General features: G+C 36.4%; 1 protein-coding gene across 1 annotated transcript; it reads left to right on the top strand.

Moving 5' to 3' along the window:
- Window positions 1-783: 783 nt before the first annotated feature.
- On the top strand, window positions 784-17645 carry sqor (sulfide quinone oxidoreductase). Its single transcript, XM_056452068.1, has 10 exons — window positions 784-1009; window positions 2676-2900; window positions 6942-7112; window positions 8461-8514; window positions 9862-10056; window positions 11180-11389; window positions 12903-13086; window positions 13359-13426; window positions 17093-17274; window positions 17368-17645. Exons 1-10 carry the CDS (start codon window positions 905-907, stop codon window positions 17423-17425), a joined length of 1452 nt encoding a protein of 483 aa, XP_056308043.1. The 5' UTR covers window positions 784-904; the 3' UTR covers window positions 17426-17645.
- The last annotated feature ends 103 nt before the right edge of the window (window positions 17646-17748 follow it).

Below are 17748 nucleotides of genomic sequence, written 5' to 3'. Positions count from 1 at the left end.
GCGTGGGTTTCCTCCGGGTGCTCCGGTTTCCCCCACAGTCCAAAGACATGTGGTACAGGTTAATTGGGTAGGTAAAATTGTCTGCTGTGTATATGTGTTTCACAGTGATGGGCTGCATAAAACAAATGCTGGATGAGTTGGCAGTTCATTCCGCTGTGGTGACCCCAGATTAATAAAGGGACTAAGCCGAAAAGAAAATGAATGAATGAATAACATAAATAATGTGACTTAAATATTAATAAAAAAATGTAATGAAACAGTAGTTACAAAATTCTGAAATATCTGAGAAAAATTAAAATAATATTCAATCTAGATAGATAGATAGATAGATAGATAGATAGGCATAGATTCAACAAGGTACTGGAAATATTCCTCAGAGATTTTGCTCCATATTGGCATGATAGCATCACACAGTTGCAGCAGATTTGTTGGCTGCACATCCATGATGCCAATCTCATATTCCACCACATCCCAATGGTGCTATATTGGATTGAGTTATGGTAACTGTGGAGGCCATTTAAGTACAGTGAACTCATTGTCATGTTCAAAGATTAAATATTATTATTATGCTAATTAACAAATTTGTCAGAGTGTAAATAGCCTAAACTGGTAGGTGTAAAATTTGATCATATTATTCAATGTGTGTCCTTTACTAAATTCTGTAATTCAGCCAGTATAATTATAACATTGTGTAACGCAGTTACTTGCATGGAAAAGTATTAGCGCCATCTTCCGGACGATTGCAACGAGGTTTAAGTTGTTCGTGGTGTTCGTGCATGTTCTGTTCTTAAGTACTTCCTTAAACATTTAAATGGACGAGAAAGCTATAAAATAACAATTAACCTGAATAACGTTTTATGACTCTCAATATAGTTTGTTACATCATCACGTGACGTTACTGTCAATGCGAAGCCCATACGTCAAACCAGGAAAACAAACCGCAGTCAGATCAACTGTACCAGACAGAAGAGCTACAGGTCCGTCAGACACGTACGTCTCATTTACTCTGGTAAGAGCTTATTCTACACTATATCTTTTAACACCCATATGTTTTATGCGTGTAATAGATTATGGTTCACTCTTGTAGTGTGTATAGCAAATTTATTCATTGTTTGACGGTGTACAAACAGCTCGTTTGTTGTTGAACTTGAATAAACGTGTGCAGAAAACGTATTAACATAATGTTCACAAACGTATAAATTATGAACTATCCATCATTTGTGTCGTGCATTTATATGTTTGAATGCTATTGTGTTTGGCTATAAAGCGAAGAGTCTTTATTGTCGATGATAAGGGTTTGTTTTGCACGACCACCCAACTGGACAGTATTCTGAGGCGTTATGACTGCAAAAAGTACATCTAGATGATGCACAAAATGCCAAAGAAGTTGCTTACAAGGTTTTGAGACATAAAAATTGCTCTCTAGACAGACTGTATGACACAAATCGTGGCCAAAAATGCTGTACAGGTAGGCAGCTCATTTGAATTGGGACCACACACATCCACAGAAAATGCCAGGTATCATGACTCAGCTTTAGTTTAACTGTTATGTGTATTGGGTTGGAGAGATAGGAAGTGTTTTTTTTTTACTTTCTGCCACCTCCTCAGACGCATGGACTCTCTTTCTGCACGCAGAGGACACTTTTGAAAGGCGAGTAGACGCACGCAAACTCTAAATGTAACCTGCTATTTTCATTCCTGGCATTGTAAAGATTTTTTTAAGTAGCAGAAGTTTCAAGTTTAGTGTAATTTGCAAGAAGATTAGATGACACAATAGAAAAGAGGATTTTTAGGGAACACACAAAAAAAGTATACGTCATCATAACCTTGCTGATATTTAAAAAACAAATGAGGGGAAAAAATTATGGTGGAACAAATTAATAAAATGTGGTCAAGATTAAGTCATTGGAACCACCAGGCTATGGTTACATAGTTGTAGTTAACCAACTAAGCTGCCTAGTTGTGGTTAATCAACTGGTCTGCTAGTCCTAACCACAACCTTCCATTTACATTTTTTTGAAAGCGAGACCATCTCTGTGTAAACTACAAACACTTAAATTTACGAAAAAGTTGTTATGATAAAAGTATTTGACAACCCTAACAACGGAAGACTACCGGACTGTGTATGTGTACCACATGTTGCCACCTACTGGTCAGGCAGGTCTGGGACGGTATTTATGGATCATTTCCATTTTTAGTACATTATTGTCATTTAAAAACAGCAATGCTATCTCATGGCAGTTCGTAACTTTTTGAGTAGTGGCTAATTCGTATGAATTTGTACGAATTTGTCATATATTTTAGTCCGATTTGCTCATCCCCAATGACAATTGGGAATAGGAGAGGGTTTTGATGCCACACCTCCTTTCTAAAATTACTGATTTTCTATCTACAACTCTACAAAGTAGCTACTTAACTGACGAAACGTAAAATAGTTATGTTTCCTTTAGAGATCACGCAAAAAAAATACACCACAAAAAATCTTAAACAAACTTAACAGCTGGGTTAAATTTAATTGTGAACCCAGCGGTTAGCTTTGTCCAGACTTTATGCAAATTTAGGCTGCAACAAGTTAGCGATTTTTATTTATTTATTTATTTTATTATTATTTTTTTTTTTATGTGCATGTGTTTTTTTTTTTTGCTGTAACTGTATATGTTTCCCTTTTCTTTCAGAAGTACATCATGGCAGGTTTTTTACACCCACAGCTGCTGCTGTCCAGGCAGTACTGCAGAGTTTTCTCTGTTTTTAACTCACAAATCCACACCAGCTCTGGACTGGCTGCCAAGGACCACTACAAAGTTCTTGTGCTCGGCGGCGGGAGCGGTGGAATAGCGATGGCCGCACGGTTGAAAAAAAAGGTCGGCGCAGAAAATGTGGCCATTGTGGAGCCTAGTGAGGTATGCAGTGCCTGAGTGTTTTTAGCCATACTACCCCTTTAAGAACCCTCTACTGTACCTGCCTTTTCTTGAGGCAGCATGTACATCAGATTTTGGCATTCAGGTTTAGCAAGTTCCTGTTTTGTGCATTTACAGACATGTGCATTCAAAAGCTTTGGTGTTTGTATTTATATATTTAGCTTGAAATTAATTAATACTTTCATTCAGCAAGGATGCATAATATAATATAATATAATATAATATAATATAATATAATATAATATAATATAATATAATATAATATAACTTTTTGGCCAGGTTTCCCAGTGAAGGGTTACAGCTGGAAGGGCATTCGCTGCGTAAAACATATGCTTGACAAGTTAGCGGTTCATTCCGCTATGGCAACCCCAGATTAATCAAGGGACTAAGCCGAAAAGAAAATGAATGAATGAATTTTGGCTAGGACCCCCTGGTGGAAGAGATGCATGTCTCAATCGGACATTCCTGGTAAAATAAAGGATAAAAAAATATATATAATATAATATAATAGCATGGTGGCGCAGTGGGTAGTGCTGTCGCCTCTCAGCAAGAAGGTCACTGGTTCGAGCCCCGGCTGAGTCACTTGGCCTTTCTGTCTGAAGTTTGCAAGTTCTCCCCGTATTTGCATAGGTTTCCTCCGGGTGCTCTGGGGAGTGTGTATGCGTGTTTCCCAGTGATGGGTTGCAGCTGGAAGGGCATCCGCTGCGTAAAACTTATGCTGGACAAGTTGGTGGTTCATTCCGCTGTGGCGACCCCAGATTAATAAAGGGACTTAGCCAAAAAGAAAATGAATGAGTGAATATAATATAATATAATATTGGCCAAAGGTTATGCTTTTAGAATGTCATTTAAGCTAGGAATTAAGTTATTTATATAAAACCTAATTTTTAAGATTTTCCACTATGATATTAAGAAGCAAAAGTGTTTCCAAATTTGACAACAATAACAAAAAGTAATGATTTCTTGAGCAGCAAGTCAAAGTAAATCACAGTGAATAACATTTTAAATATCTTCAAATAGAAAGCTGTTAATTTTATACAGAGGGGAAAATAAGTATTGAACATGTCATGTTTTCCTGGGAATAATATTTCTAAAGGAGCTGTGGACATGGAATTCAACCAAATTAAAAAAATACAAAATACAAACATAAAAATAAAACAAACAAAAAAATCAGGAAAAAGTAGTATTAACAATGAAATGACACAAGGAGAAAGTGCTGATCTACTGAAATATATTTAATACTTTATATAAAAGGCTTTTTTGGTGATGGCAGCTTAAACGACTCTATATAGAGAATGAAGTCACATGCATTGCTCAGGTTTTTCACAGACTGTTAAAATCTTGATGGTTCTGTGGGTCTCGTCTATCAAATCTGATCTTTATTCTGTATTTTCTATTAGATTCAAGTCAGGTAATTCAAGGCCATTCTACAGCTTGATTTTCTTTCTCTGAAAGCATTTGAAAGTTTCCTTGGCTGTGTTTTGGATCATTGTCTCGCTGAGATGTCCACCCTGGTTTCATCTTCATCATCATGATAATGTAGATGTTGGACTGAAGCAGCTGATATTCATTTACACTGACGAAGGGCAGAGGGTTGCTTGAAGAGCTACTGACAGATTTCAGCTGCTGTCTGGGCATTTACTGCCTTTCTACACCTCCCTTTCGTCATGTGTTCAATACTTTTTCCCTGTGTCATTTCATTTTATTGTGCATAACTTCATTTGTAAACAGTTTTCTGAGAAAAATGGTGACAGTACTTATTTTTCCCATTGCATGCGTAAAAAAATTGAGCAAAGTTACTGTAATCATGAACAAATAAACATATCTTTGTTAGTATTTTTAAAAAAGTAATTTTACCAACCCCAAATCTTTGAACTTCAGAGATGCATTATTTAAAAATATATATATATCTAAACTATTTCCTCGATACTCCAGTAGAATGTTCCAAAAAACTATATAAATCTCTGTAGCATTTAAATTAAAAACTCTTGATAAAACTTTCCATCCATCAAAGTACCGTAAAATAAATATATCAGTTACCACAAAAATATTAAGCAGCAAAACAAGTTTTCTGGAATGATAAAAGTAAAAATCTTCTCTAAGCAGCAAACAAGCCAGACTCATTCTGAAAACGTACCACTGTATACATTTCTGGACAGCGCAAAATTTGTCCCAGGAGCTACTTTTTTTGCAGTTTTGTTAATGCAAATGCAACAGAGGCCGATGTGTGCACTTTTTCAGATCTCAAATTTCTCTTGCGAGTGCCATTCACGCCTGCAGTTCTCGCGTAAATAAACCAGAGACTGTTGTCGACTGACTAACCGATAGACTGACCCACCCTCTTTCCTCCCTAAACCCAACTGACAGTTTTCAAAAGCAATCCAGAAAAAGAAAAGCCCTTGTCTAATTTTTAACACATTTTCAGAGTTTACTACATTCTCACCCTGTTATTTACTTGTTTATTTTATTTTTTTGGTTTCTTTTTTTGTCTTATCCGCTTTCTGGAACCGTTCTTCACCAGACTCAAACCCTGTCATTGTGGTCAACTCCTCTCTGCGTCTCAAGTCTACCGACAAACATGGTGAGCTACTGGACAAACTGGTAACAGCGGTAAAGCTGTCCATACGGAGGTAAGTGGTCAACTGGTAAGCATGAAAAGGAATGACATCATACCGCCCCGTAGCGTTCGTTTTAAAGACAAAATGCAGCCATTCGTACTTCTGGCTACATAATTCATGATCTCCTGAAATGTATATAGGGCTACGTTTTCAGAATCTATTAAAATGATTTCTGAAGGATCGTGTGAAACAGAATATTGGTGTAAAAATGCTGGAATCACTTTTGGCAACACAGGCTCATTGTGAAAACGTACCTCCGTATACATATCTGGAGAGTGCGAATTATGTAGCCAGAGCTACCTATGGCTGCATTTTATCTTTAAAACGAAGGGCGGTATGATGCCGCAAACGGCTTATGCTGTGTTCACACCAGACGCGGAACGTGCGGATAAATCGCGCGTAAACAGATGTGTAAACATTTGAGTGTACTTGCGTCATTCGCGTGTGAAAATCCGCTTCATTTGCGCATCAAATCTGTTTCATTCACGCGTCAAATTTACTTCAGAACAAACGCGGGTTTGCATCATGGACAGGGCTTCTGTCTGCCCGGTGACTATAGCTTCGTTGCTAAATGGCTAACGTGGATTATTATTGAGAAAATTGCAAGCTCCTGACTGGTTAACGCTGCGCAAATGTCTGCTGAAGTTCAGATTTTTGAACTCGAGCGTTTTGCGCGTTTCACGTGTCAAACGCGCAAACGCTCAATTCGGGCTGTGTCATTCGTGCTTATTGCACCATTCGCACCGTGCAATTCGCACTATTCGTGCCGCACCTTTCGCGCGATTCTGGTGCGAACACAGCATTATGGTTCTTTTCGCACTACCAGCTAACCACTTACCACTGTATGGACGGCTTTTCCACTGTTACCAGTTTGCTTAGTAGCTCGCCACGTACGTCGGTGGACTTGAGACGCAGAGGAGTTGGATGCGACAACGGGGTTCGAGTCCAGCGAAGAGCGGTTCCAGAAAGTAGGTAAAACAAAAACCAAAGGCAAAAAATAAAATAAATAAGTAAATAACAGGATGAGAACGTGATAAGATATGAAAACATGGTAAAAATCAGGCAGCCACGACTACTTTGCTTTTTCTGCATTTCTTTTGAAAACACTTTCGGTTGGGTTTAGGGAAGGGAGTGGGTGGGGGGATTGGTCGGTCAGTCAGTCGACAGCGCCCTCTGGTGGATTTACACAAGAAGAGGAGGTCTCGCGCTCTCCAGAAATGTATACAGGGGTATGCATCCATGATAAGCCTGGATTGATATTTGAAGTTAATTGTAATAAATTGTAATATTAGTTCACAATATAACTGTAATTATGATCAGCTAAATGGAACTTCAGAGGTTTATTAATTAAAGAAAATAAATTCCTCAGTTATTTTCTTGACAGTTAATGCATTTTTGACTCCAGATGCATTACTATCAGCCTATATGGACATTAGTTGGCGCAGGGGCTAAAAGTGTTGCTTCCTCTGGACGACCGACCTCGAGCGTGATACCATCAGGAGTGACGTGGGTCAAGTCTAAAGTGGCCGAATTTGACCCGGAAAAAAACACTGTCCACACAGATTGTGGGAAGAAGGTATGTAACAGTGCTGAAGTTATTAATTATGCTAGTAATATATTTCAGAGTATGTGTAAGAGCAGTGGTTTTCTGTATAGTCTTGTTGAAAAGGGAAATGAAAGCTGGGAAATGTTGTGTCATCATTGTGATTTTACATGAGATTACATAGCAGATTTTATTGAACCCTGAAGGTGTGTCATTATAAAACAGGCAGAGCAGATATAAAGTGTGATATAAAGCTGCACGGACCTGTTGCATAACCTGACATAGTATAAGTGATGAATTTCAAGATCATTTAGTAGGTACGATTAAATCAAACTCAACTTTAAGTATTTATCTTTTTTCGTCTTGGCCTTGAGCTTTGAAAATGTATGTTTATGTTATACCATATGTGAATGTGATTGCAAAAATTACAGTTTTAGGTTTTTTTATACATGTGTAATTTGAAAGCTTTAATTACAATACCAATAATACTAAAATAGCATGCTACTTTACAGCTTTTTAGACATTACCAATGATAAAACCATGTTTCTTGGACACATGGGTAATACTATGTTCTATAGGACAAACAATAATAATACCATGTTTTGTGTACATGAACAAGGGTAATGCCATTATACAGTTATATTTTGTGAGCATTACCAAGAATAATAATATGTTTTTGGCAATATATCATGATAATACCACATATATCTTGGAAACGCACCACGATGCCATACTATTTTGTGGGCAATACCCTGTTTTTGGCAATATATCATAGTAATACCGTATATTTTGGAAACATACCATGATACCATAATATTTTGTGGGCAAAATCCAGGATAATACTATGTTTTTGGCAATATATCATGGTAATACCATATATGTTGGAAACATACCATGAGACCATAATATTTTGTGAACATTACCAAGGATAATAATATATTTTTGGATATATATTATGGTAAGACCATATATTTTGGAAAAATACCATAATACCATAATGTTTTGAGGGCATTACCAATGATAATACTATGTTTTTGCCAATATATCATGGTAATACTGTATTTTTGGAAATTTACCATGATACCATAATATTTTGTGGGTATTATTCAAGATAATACTATGTTTTTTGGCAATATATCATGGTAATACTTTATATATTGTAAACATACCATAATACCATAATATTTTGAGGACATTACCAATGATTATACTATGTTTTTGCCAATATATCATGGTAATACTGTATATATTGGAAACATACAATGATACCATAATATTTTGTGGGCATACAGGATAATATCATATTTTGTGAACATGAACAAGATAATTTAGAGTCAATCTCAACCTTTACTAAGTATTTATCTTTTTTGTGTTCTCTTAGATTTCCTATGATTATCTGATTGTGGCTTTGGGCCTTGAGCTGCACTATGAAAAGGTATGTTTATGATATGAATGTCATTGAAAATTAGGCTGTATGCGAAATCACCTCCTATACCTGTCAAGGTGTAGTAGGCGATCTGTGAAAATGCTACTTAGCATAATAGCATTAAAAATGCACATCATGAATGTACACACCGAATAGATGACCAAAGACAATCTTATAATACTAGATCATGTCACTCACCAGTAAGAAAACTTTATATTACTTTATGATACTGCAATTCCAAACTTTTGAAAACTTGCATTATATCTAGCACGTTTTCAGTTGTGTAGCAAGCAAACCTTGTCCTAATGTGCAATATTTCATGCATGCAAGGATGGTCAGATATACAAATCTACATTTGTTGAAAGACACTTTGGCCTACCTTTCGTAATTTTTGGCCCGAAATTTCATTGGACGAATGTTTTTTTAGTTGTATCTTACTCAAAATATAAAAATACATGTAAATACATTTAAATCATTTACATTTATCATTACTATCGGAATGTGAAGAGACTTTCAACCAGCACAACAAAAAATGTTTCTGAAGACAATCACCTACTGCACCTTTAAATAGTTTTGAGAGAGCAGCAATTTCTAGTGCTGTCCGAAACCATAGTGGACGTTCTTAATTAATCCTACAATGCACTCTAATAACGAGTGTACAACAATCCATTCACAAAATACCAAAATGCAGTCACTGTTATTTAGCACGGCAAATGAATTTCCGCATCTCACCACAAGATGGCGGGAAATAGCAAAATTTTTTCAGTTAAAGTTTCAAAATAAACTATAATTTAGGTAAAGTAACATTTGTGTGCATGATACACATCAAAACACTTTATGTCACTATTAATACAGCTCACACAGTGATAAATGACTCAGGTTCTTTAAAATCTAATCTGCCTGATCGATTTATCAGCCAGCCAAAACACAAACCAAACGCTCAAATTCACTACTTTAGTGGACTATGCTGTAGGGAATGGTGATGATGGTGTAGGGGGTATTTTCAGATACAGCAATTGTTTTGTTTAATTTATATATGTATAAACTGAAACCTTTACTGCATTTACTACTTTTATGGATTTATTATTAACACATATTGGGTGTGGTGTTGTTGCCACATCAGTCCAGAGGAAGTGTCTAATCTTTATTTAATTACATTTAATTACAGTACATTTGTTTGTCAGACTTGAAGTCAAAGTTCAAGTTAAATAGAATTTCAACCTTTGTTCTATGTTTGGATTTTTTGGTCCTACATGAAATGACACAGAAAACCGTACCTGTTTGGGGTTTAACAATGATTAACACTTTCTGGTGCAAGGTTTGTTAGGGTTTTCTTCTTTTTCTTTTAAATCACAGATCAAGGGCCTGCCGGAGGGATTTGAACACCCCAAAATTGGTTCAAACTACTCCTTGAAAACAGTGGAAAAGACGTGGGATGCATTGAAGAGCTTTAAGGAGGGAAACGCTTTGTTCACCTTCCCAAACACTCCAGTTAAATGTGCCGGAGCTCCTCAGAAAATCATGTACCTCTCGGATGCCTTCCTGAGAAAGGTTCAGTTCTCGATCTAAATATTGTGTTGTGCATACTATTGTACATTAATGATTTTTATCAATACATAAAAAAACAGGCTAATTCTAAATTTTTTTGGACATTAACAATGGTAAACTATATTTTTGAGACATGAACAAGGGTAATACCATGTTTTGTGGACATGAACAATGATAATATTGGCCATATATGGTGATACCATATATTTTGGAAACATACCATTATACCATAATATCTTGTGGGCATGTAGAAGGATAATACCATGTTTTTGGCAATATATCATGGTAATACAATATATTTAGGAAATGCACCTCCATGGTAATACCATGTTTTGTGGACATGAACATGGGTAATATCATGTTTTTGGCCATACAGTATATCACGGTAATATCATAAATTTTGTAAACATACTGTACCATGACAACATAATAAAATATCATTTCTGGATATGAACATGGATAATGCTATGTTATTGGCCATATCATGCTATTTATTTAGGAAAAACTTCATTGTACCACCATGTTTTGTGGACATTAACAAGTTATATTGTTTTTTGTTCATATATAATGGTAATACAATATATTTGGGAAATGCTCCATGGTAATACCATTTTTTGTGGACATTTACAAGGGTAATATATTTTTTTGGCCATATATGATGGCAATGCAATATATTTGGGAAATGCACCATGGTAACACCATGTTTTGTGGACATTAACAAGGGTTATATCATTTTCAGCTATATATCATGGCAATGCAATATATTTGGGAAATGCATAGTAAAACCTTGTTTTTTGGGCACAGACAATGATTATACTGTTTTGTGGACATGATCATTGATAATAACATGTTTTTGCCTTATGTCATGATAATAACATGTATATTGGGCATGTTCTATGGTAATGCCATATTTTGTGTACACAAACAAAGACCTTGCCCTGCCTTTGACTCAAAACCATGATAAAACCATGGACTTTTACTATTGTAATTCAATGCTATTATTTGAAGTTTCTAGATTCACCATGTGCTTATAAAGTAATAATTCAGTACCACAGTATTTAATACCATCACCATACATTAAAACTTAAGCATAGAGATCATGTTTTTTTCTTTTTTCTTTTTTAAGACTGGAAAAAGGTCCAAAGCCAACATTATTTTCAACACCTCCTTACCAGTGCTGTTTGGCGTCAAGAAATACGCTGATGCCTTGTGGGAGATTGTGAAGAAACGGGACCTTAATGTGAACCTCAGACACAACCTCATCGAGGTCAGAGCCGACAAACAGGAAGCAGTTTTTGAGAATCTGGACAAACCTGGGGAAACAGAGGTTTTCAAGGTAGCCACTGTTTGTTTCAAAACTATTTCTAAATTCAATTCTAATTTCCAGCAAATTAAAATCTGAATAATAATAATGAAGTCAAAAAACTGAGTTATATCCAAACACACATCCTATTCCCCATATAGTGATGCAGACGTCTCCAAAACCTGACAGTCGGACAAATCTAAACTTGTTTTTATTAAAACAAATATAAATATGCATATAATAAATAATACTAATAATAATAATAACATCATACAAATGTAGATTGTCATGAATAAACTGAAAAAAGCCCTTGCAGTGGTTTTTTATATTTATGTAGTAAATAATCATTTTTGTAACATTTTAATGCTTTATTTTTTCATGTGTAAAGATATTTGTGTGTTGCTGTATTTTTAATGTGTGTGTTTTAAGCGTTTGAACTTGCATAGGCGCATAACTAAAGTGCTCTGCTCTAGACTTTAGACCAGCTTTGGTCAATGGCCTTTTTCAATTTCTCGAAATAGCAACGTGCAACCAATGTGCCTTAACACACCTCCTTTCTAGACCAGCACACCAGAGTCCACAAAGTGGGGCAAATGGATTTGGTAATTAAACAACGTGGTGCAAAACTTGAAAATTAGGCTTGTGCTGGTCTGAAAATAGCAACAAATCACACCAAACATCTCTTGCACCTTATTGTGTCTTCAAGAAAAAGTGTCCTTTAATCACTTGGCTAGATCTGCCATATCTCAGACCACCAAATGAATAGTCGATCATCCTTTGACAGTGGTATAAACCATTATAGGGACGGTCAAATTTATATTTTAATTCACTTATTATTTAAATTTGTATTATTATTTAAATGCAACCTATTATGCCTTTTTTACAAGATGTAAAAATAGTCTCTGATGTCTTTTTTGAGTGTGTGTGTGAAGTTTCAGCTCAAAATAACCCCCAAATAATGTTCTATAACTCGTTGAAACTGCCTCTTTTAGGCTTTGATCCAAATTGTGCCATTTTGGTGACTGTCACTTTAAGTTCATGACATTGTGCTCCCAGGCCTCTTTTCAAATGAAGGTGGAGCAATAAACGCCTATGTGTCAGCATAGTGGCATATTCAAAACTCTAATGGCGGACGGCTGCTTCTCACTCAGGGCTGTTTATGCTTATAAGGCAGAGATTGTCACTAATGGGAGGGGCTTTACTCCGTTGATGACACGCACAAAGGGAGAATGTCACTTAAAGTGTTTCTGCAGACTGTTTTGATCAAGTGTGATTATAAAAAATGTAATTAATTAATTTTTAGCATTAGATGCTGGCTGTATTCACACACTGTTATCACACAACTGTGTTTAAACTCCTTATAAAACATAATAGGTCCCCTTTAAGAATCAGACCAGTGCTAAACAATTTACCACTATTTAAAGGACAGACACCCCCCAACATCTAGTTTTAATATCTATCAGGCATTAATTATAGGTGTCAACCCCCCCCTGTAATTTTTGCACCCTGGCTGTAGAGTTTCCCTTACGCTTTATTTTGATTATAGTATGAGATGCTTCACGTTACCCCACCGATGGGACCTCCCGCAGTGCTAAAAGGCTCTTCGCTGGATGACGCTGGTGGCTGGCTGGATGTTAATAAAAACACTCTTCAACACAAGACATACGACAACGTGTTCGGTATCGGAGACTGCACCAATCTACCCACATCCAAAACAGCGGCAGCAGTAGGTAAAACACTGCGGAAAAAACGCCTATTTTTTAATTATCCATGTTTTTTTTGTTATTATGTAATTATAGTGGGGATTTCTCTGGGAAAAGAAGGAGGTAATGCTCATTTGCTAATTATCAGAAGTATTGAACCAAGTCTAGTACACGTTTGTTAGTATTTTTTTGTAAGGCGGTTTCCCGTCCACTAAGTAAATCTTCTTAGCGAGAGTTTTAACGATTTTTACTGAAATTAAATGATGGAGGGAATCATCAATGACTGTAATCTTCTACAGCTGCACAGTCTGCAGTCCTCGACCGAACTGTCAGCAGAATCCTGAAGAAACAGACACCGGATAAGGCGGTAAGTGTGTTTAAGGATGAACATCAAATGGTTTTCCACTGTAAAAGTGGTGTTTCCCAAAAGTACACCATTAATGGTGCAGTGTTAAAGAAACTTACCACTTTAAAAAAATAGGTTCATTTTACAACTCGCTTAAAGTTAAACAGTTGAGTTTTACTATTGTACATTCAGCTGATCTCTGGGTCTGAGACAATTATATTACGCAGCAATGTTATCAAGTTAAATGGAGATTATTTTCAGGCACCGCATAATGTCATTGCTCCTGTTGCAGCCATGGTGGTGCAGCAAAGTTCCTTGTTTATTACGCTAGATATAGTTCCTAGTCATATCAACCTAGAAAATTACCATTTTCCATTTTTCATCGGTCTTACACGATGTAACTGCAGAAGAGTCAAGCTTTAAATAAGAAAATTATCAAAGCACTTTTTTGAATGCTAATGGTCTAATCCGATTCAATAATCTATGCTAAGCTAAGCTAAAAGTGCTCCCAGCAGATCTGGAGATTTTTTAATATAATATTTTCTGTTATTATTCAAAACGGTTTAATTTTTTTTGTTTTCACAAGCAGGATAAACATCAAATGGTTTGCCACTGTAAAAGTGGTGTTTCCCAAATGTACACCATTAATGGTGCAGTCTTAAAGAAACTTTTTCTACTTAAAAAAAAAAAAAATTACAACCCGTTTAAAGTTAAACAGTTGAATTTTACTGTTTCTTGAATACATTCAGCTGATCTCTGGGCTCGGCGTCATGATATTACGCAGCAATGTTATCTACCTAGATGGAGACTATTTCCAGGCACCACATCATGTCATTGCTCCTAGTATAGTTCCTAGTCAATTCAGCCTATTCAGCCACAGTTTTCCATCAATCTTAGTACACCATGTTACTGCAGAAGAGTCAAAAATAATAGGAAAATTATCGAAGCACTTTTTTGAATTTAAATGAGATGCTAATGGTCTAATCCGATTCTATGATCTATGCTAAGCTAAGCTAAGCTAAAAGTGCTCCCGTCAGACCTAGAGATCGGTAAATGTATTAAAAAATGGTAAAACTTAACTGTTTAACTCGAGGTGACTTAATAGCCTAAATACATATACACATTTTTTAATATAATATTTTGTGTTATTCATTCAAAACTTTACTTTTTTTTGTTTTGTTTTCGCAAGCATAACTCTAGAAACACCCATGTATATATACACATACATACAGACACTTTATATGTTTTCTAAAAGTGTAGTGAAGTGGCTCAATTACTTTATTCATAGTACCTCATGGAAATGCACAGAGACAAAAAAGTGATTGGGATGTGTTTTGCTTGTGCGATTTCTATAAGCAATCAAATGTAGTATTTGCTGTCAAAAATAATGATGCAAACAGATCAACATTAGCACATACAACTTCAGAACTCGCAGGAGGTCTGTGTTTAATTGCAGAAGTCAACTGTTCTCTGTACTCTGCTGCCATGTTTGGAACTGGAAACAGTCTGCCCTCTACTGTCCAATAACATGTAAGGCAAAAAAAAAATGTATTTAACGTCAAATAAATTTCAACCTAAAGTAAAGTTAGACAAATAACTATATTTAAGAATAGCTATAACTATAGTATAAGCAGCCTGCAAAATGTAGCTGATATTACTTCTGATATATTCACCTGTTGTACTATTAAGGGAAATAGATGACAAGTGCATTGGAATGTGGGATGCAGTATGCGTAGTATGCATATTATGACTGCTTGTTACAGAAATAGTACTTGTAACATGCTGGTATGCCTTATTATATAACGACACAAAAATAGCAAGTACGTTCAAATGTACATACCTAATGCATTTATTAATTATCCAAATTGTGAATGTAAAAATTAAAGGGATAGTTCACCCAAAAATGAAAATTCTGCCAACATTTACTCACTCACTTTCTACTGTTTTCCTACTATTGAAGCCAATGGTTAGATGTTTCTTCTGAATATCTTACTTTTTGTGTTCAACAGAAGAAAGGAACTGTGTGAATGGTCAGTAAATTCATTCATTCATTTTCTTTTCGGCTTAGTCTCTTTATTAATCTGGGGTTGCCACAGCGGAATGAACCTCCAACTTATCCAGCATATGTTTTACGCAGCGGATGCTCTTCCAGCTGTAACCCATCACTGGGAAAGGTCAGTAAACAATAAGTACATTTTAATTTTTGGGTGAAATATCTCTTTAAGTATTCATTGTTTAAAATAAACAATGTACTATCAGAATTTTCTGGAAATCAGTCAAGCAATAAATTGACTCTGGTTTCGTTCCAATGAAAGATGTTTACTAACTATAACAATAAACTCTGGTTAAAAAACAATGGTTGCGCCGTCTTTCTTTCACTTTCGTATCTCATAATATAACTTAAAACAGCCCAATAAAAGCAGAGTAAACCATCACAAACAAAGGAGTAGGGGTGAAATCAGCAAATGTACACAACTAAACATATCCACGTACACTCACCGGTCACTTTATTAGGTACACCTTATTAGAATCGTGTTGCACCCAAAAGATTGCCTTCAGATCTGCCTTAATCCTTTGTGGCATAGATTCAACAAAGTACTGGAAATATTCCTCTGAGATTTTGCTCCATATTGACATGATAGCATCACGCAGTTGCTGCAGATTTGTCGGCGGCACATCCATGATGTGAATCTTCCGTTCCACCACATCCACAGTGAACTCATTGTCATGTTCAAGAAACCAGTCTGAGATGATTCACGCGTTATGATATGGTGCGTTATCCTGCTGGAAGTAGCCATCAGAAGATGGGTACACTGTGGTCATAAAGGGATGGACATGGTCAGCAACAGTACTCAGGTAGGGTGTGGTGTTAACATGATGCTCAATTGGTACTAATGGGCTCAAAGTGTGCCAAGAAAACATCCCCCTACACCACCACCAGCCTGAATCGTTGATACAAGGGAGAGTGGATCTATGCTTTCATGTTGTTGATGCCAAATTCTGACCGTAACATCCGAATGTCGCAGCAGAAATTGAGACTCATCAGACCAGGCTACATTTTTCCAATCTTCTATTGTGTAATTTTGGTGAGCCTGTGTGAATTGTAGTCTTAGTTTCCTGTTCTTAGCCGACAAGAGTGGCACCCGGTGTGGTCTTCTGCTGCTGTAGCCCATCTGCCTCAAGTTTGGACGTGTTGTGCGTTCAGAGATGCTCTTCTGCAGACCTCGGTTACTATTGTCTTTCTTTCAGCTGCAATCAGTCTGGCCATTCTCCTTTGTCATCGACAAGGCATTTGGGCCCACTCACTGGATATTTTCCTTTTCTGGACCATTCTCTGTAAACCCTAGAGATGGTTGTGCATCAAAATTCCTGTAGATCAGCAGTTTCTGAAACACTCAAATCAGCCCGTCTGACACCAACAACCATGCCACGTTTAAAGTTACTTAAATCACCTTTCTTCCCCATTCTGATGCTTGGTTTGAACTGCAGCAGACCGTCTTGACCATGCTGCCATGTGATTGGCTGATTAGAAATTTGCATTAACAAGCAGTTGGACAGGTGTACCTAATAAAGTGGCCGATGAGAGAATGTAAACTACATATATTTGAGCACTATTACTAAATTATATTAAATCTTACACATAATTATACTTTATATTTAATGCTACTTGTGTTGTGTCTGTTGCAGTATGATGGCTACACCTCATGTCCTCTGGTTACAAGCTACAACACAGTGATTTTGGCAGAGTTTGACTATGACGGTCAGCCGCTGGAGACCTTCCCTGTTGTAGACCAGAGTAAAGAGAGCAGGGTCATGTACCACATGAAAGCTGATGTCATGCCTCATTTGTATTGGCACGGACTCCTCAAGTGAGTACTGATCACATGCTAAACACAACCTAACACGTTTGATTACAAGCCACATGTTAATTTTGTATCTTCCTTTCATTACCCCATGTTAAGGGGGATTTGGGGAGGCCCAGGACCATACCGGACCATGATGCATTTGGGGATGAAATAGAGCAATAGAACAACAGAGCAAAGCTGCATTCATTGTCATTATAAAAAATATATGTATTTGTGTGATATGCCTGCTTTAAAATATAGTTTGCTAACGATTTTTAATAATAGTGCTGTTTATTACTTTTTACATATATCATGTTCTTGACATCATGAATAACTCTTTTACGTATATCAAGTAGATGCCAATATCTGAAAATAAAAAACAAGTTCTTTATGAAGTCTGTATTTTCACTCAATGATTAGACGGACGAACGGACAGATGTACAGAAGGACGGATGGACGGACAGACAGACAGAAAGATAGACAGACAGACAAACAGTT

Source organism: Danio aesculapii, chromosome 25 (genome assembly GCF_903798145.1).
Source record: "Danio aesculapii chromosome 25, fDanAes4.1, whole genome shotgun sequence".
Taxonomy (NCBI): domain Eukaryota; kingdom Metazoa; phylum Chordata; class Actinopteri; order Cypriniformes; family Danionidae; genus Danio; species Danio aesculapii.
The sequence above is the reverse complement of the archived record's forward strand: the minus strand, read 5'-3'. Positions and strand labels throughout refer to the sequence as shown.

Excerpts from the sequence above, each read along its gene's own strand:
- sqor (XM_056452068.1), top strand. The coding sequence starts at position 905 with ATGCGAAGCCCATACGTCAAACCAGGAAAACAAACCGCAGTCAGATCA. Across the intron at positions 1,010-2,675 it reads CGTACGTCTCATTTACTCTG|AAGTACATCATGGCAGGTTT; the intron begins GTAAGAGCTTAT and ends CTTTTCTTTCAG. Across the intron at positions 17,275-17,367 it reads TATTGGCACGGACTCCTCAA|GGGGATTTGGGGAGGCCCAG; the intron begins GTGAGTACTGAT and ends CCCCATGTTAAG.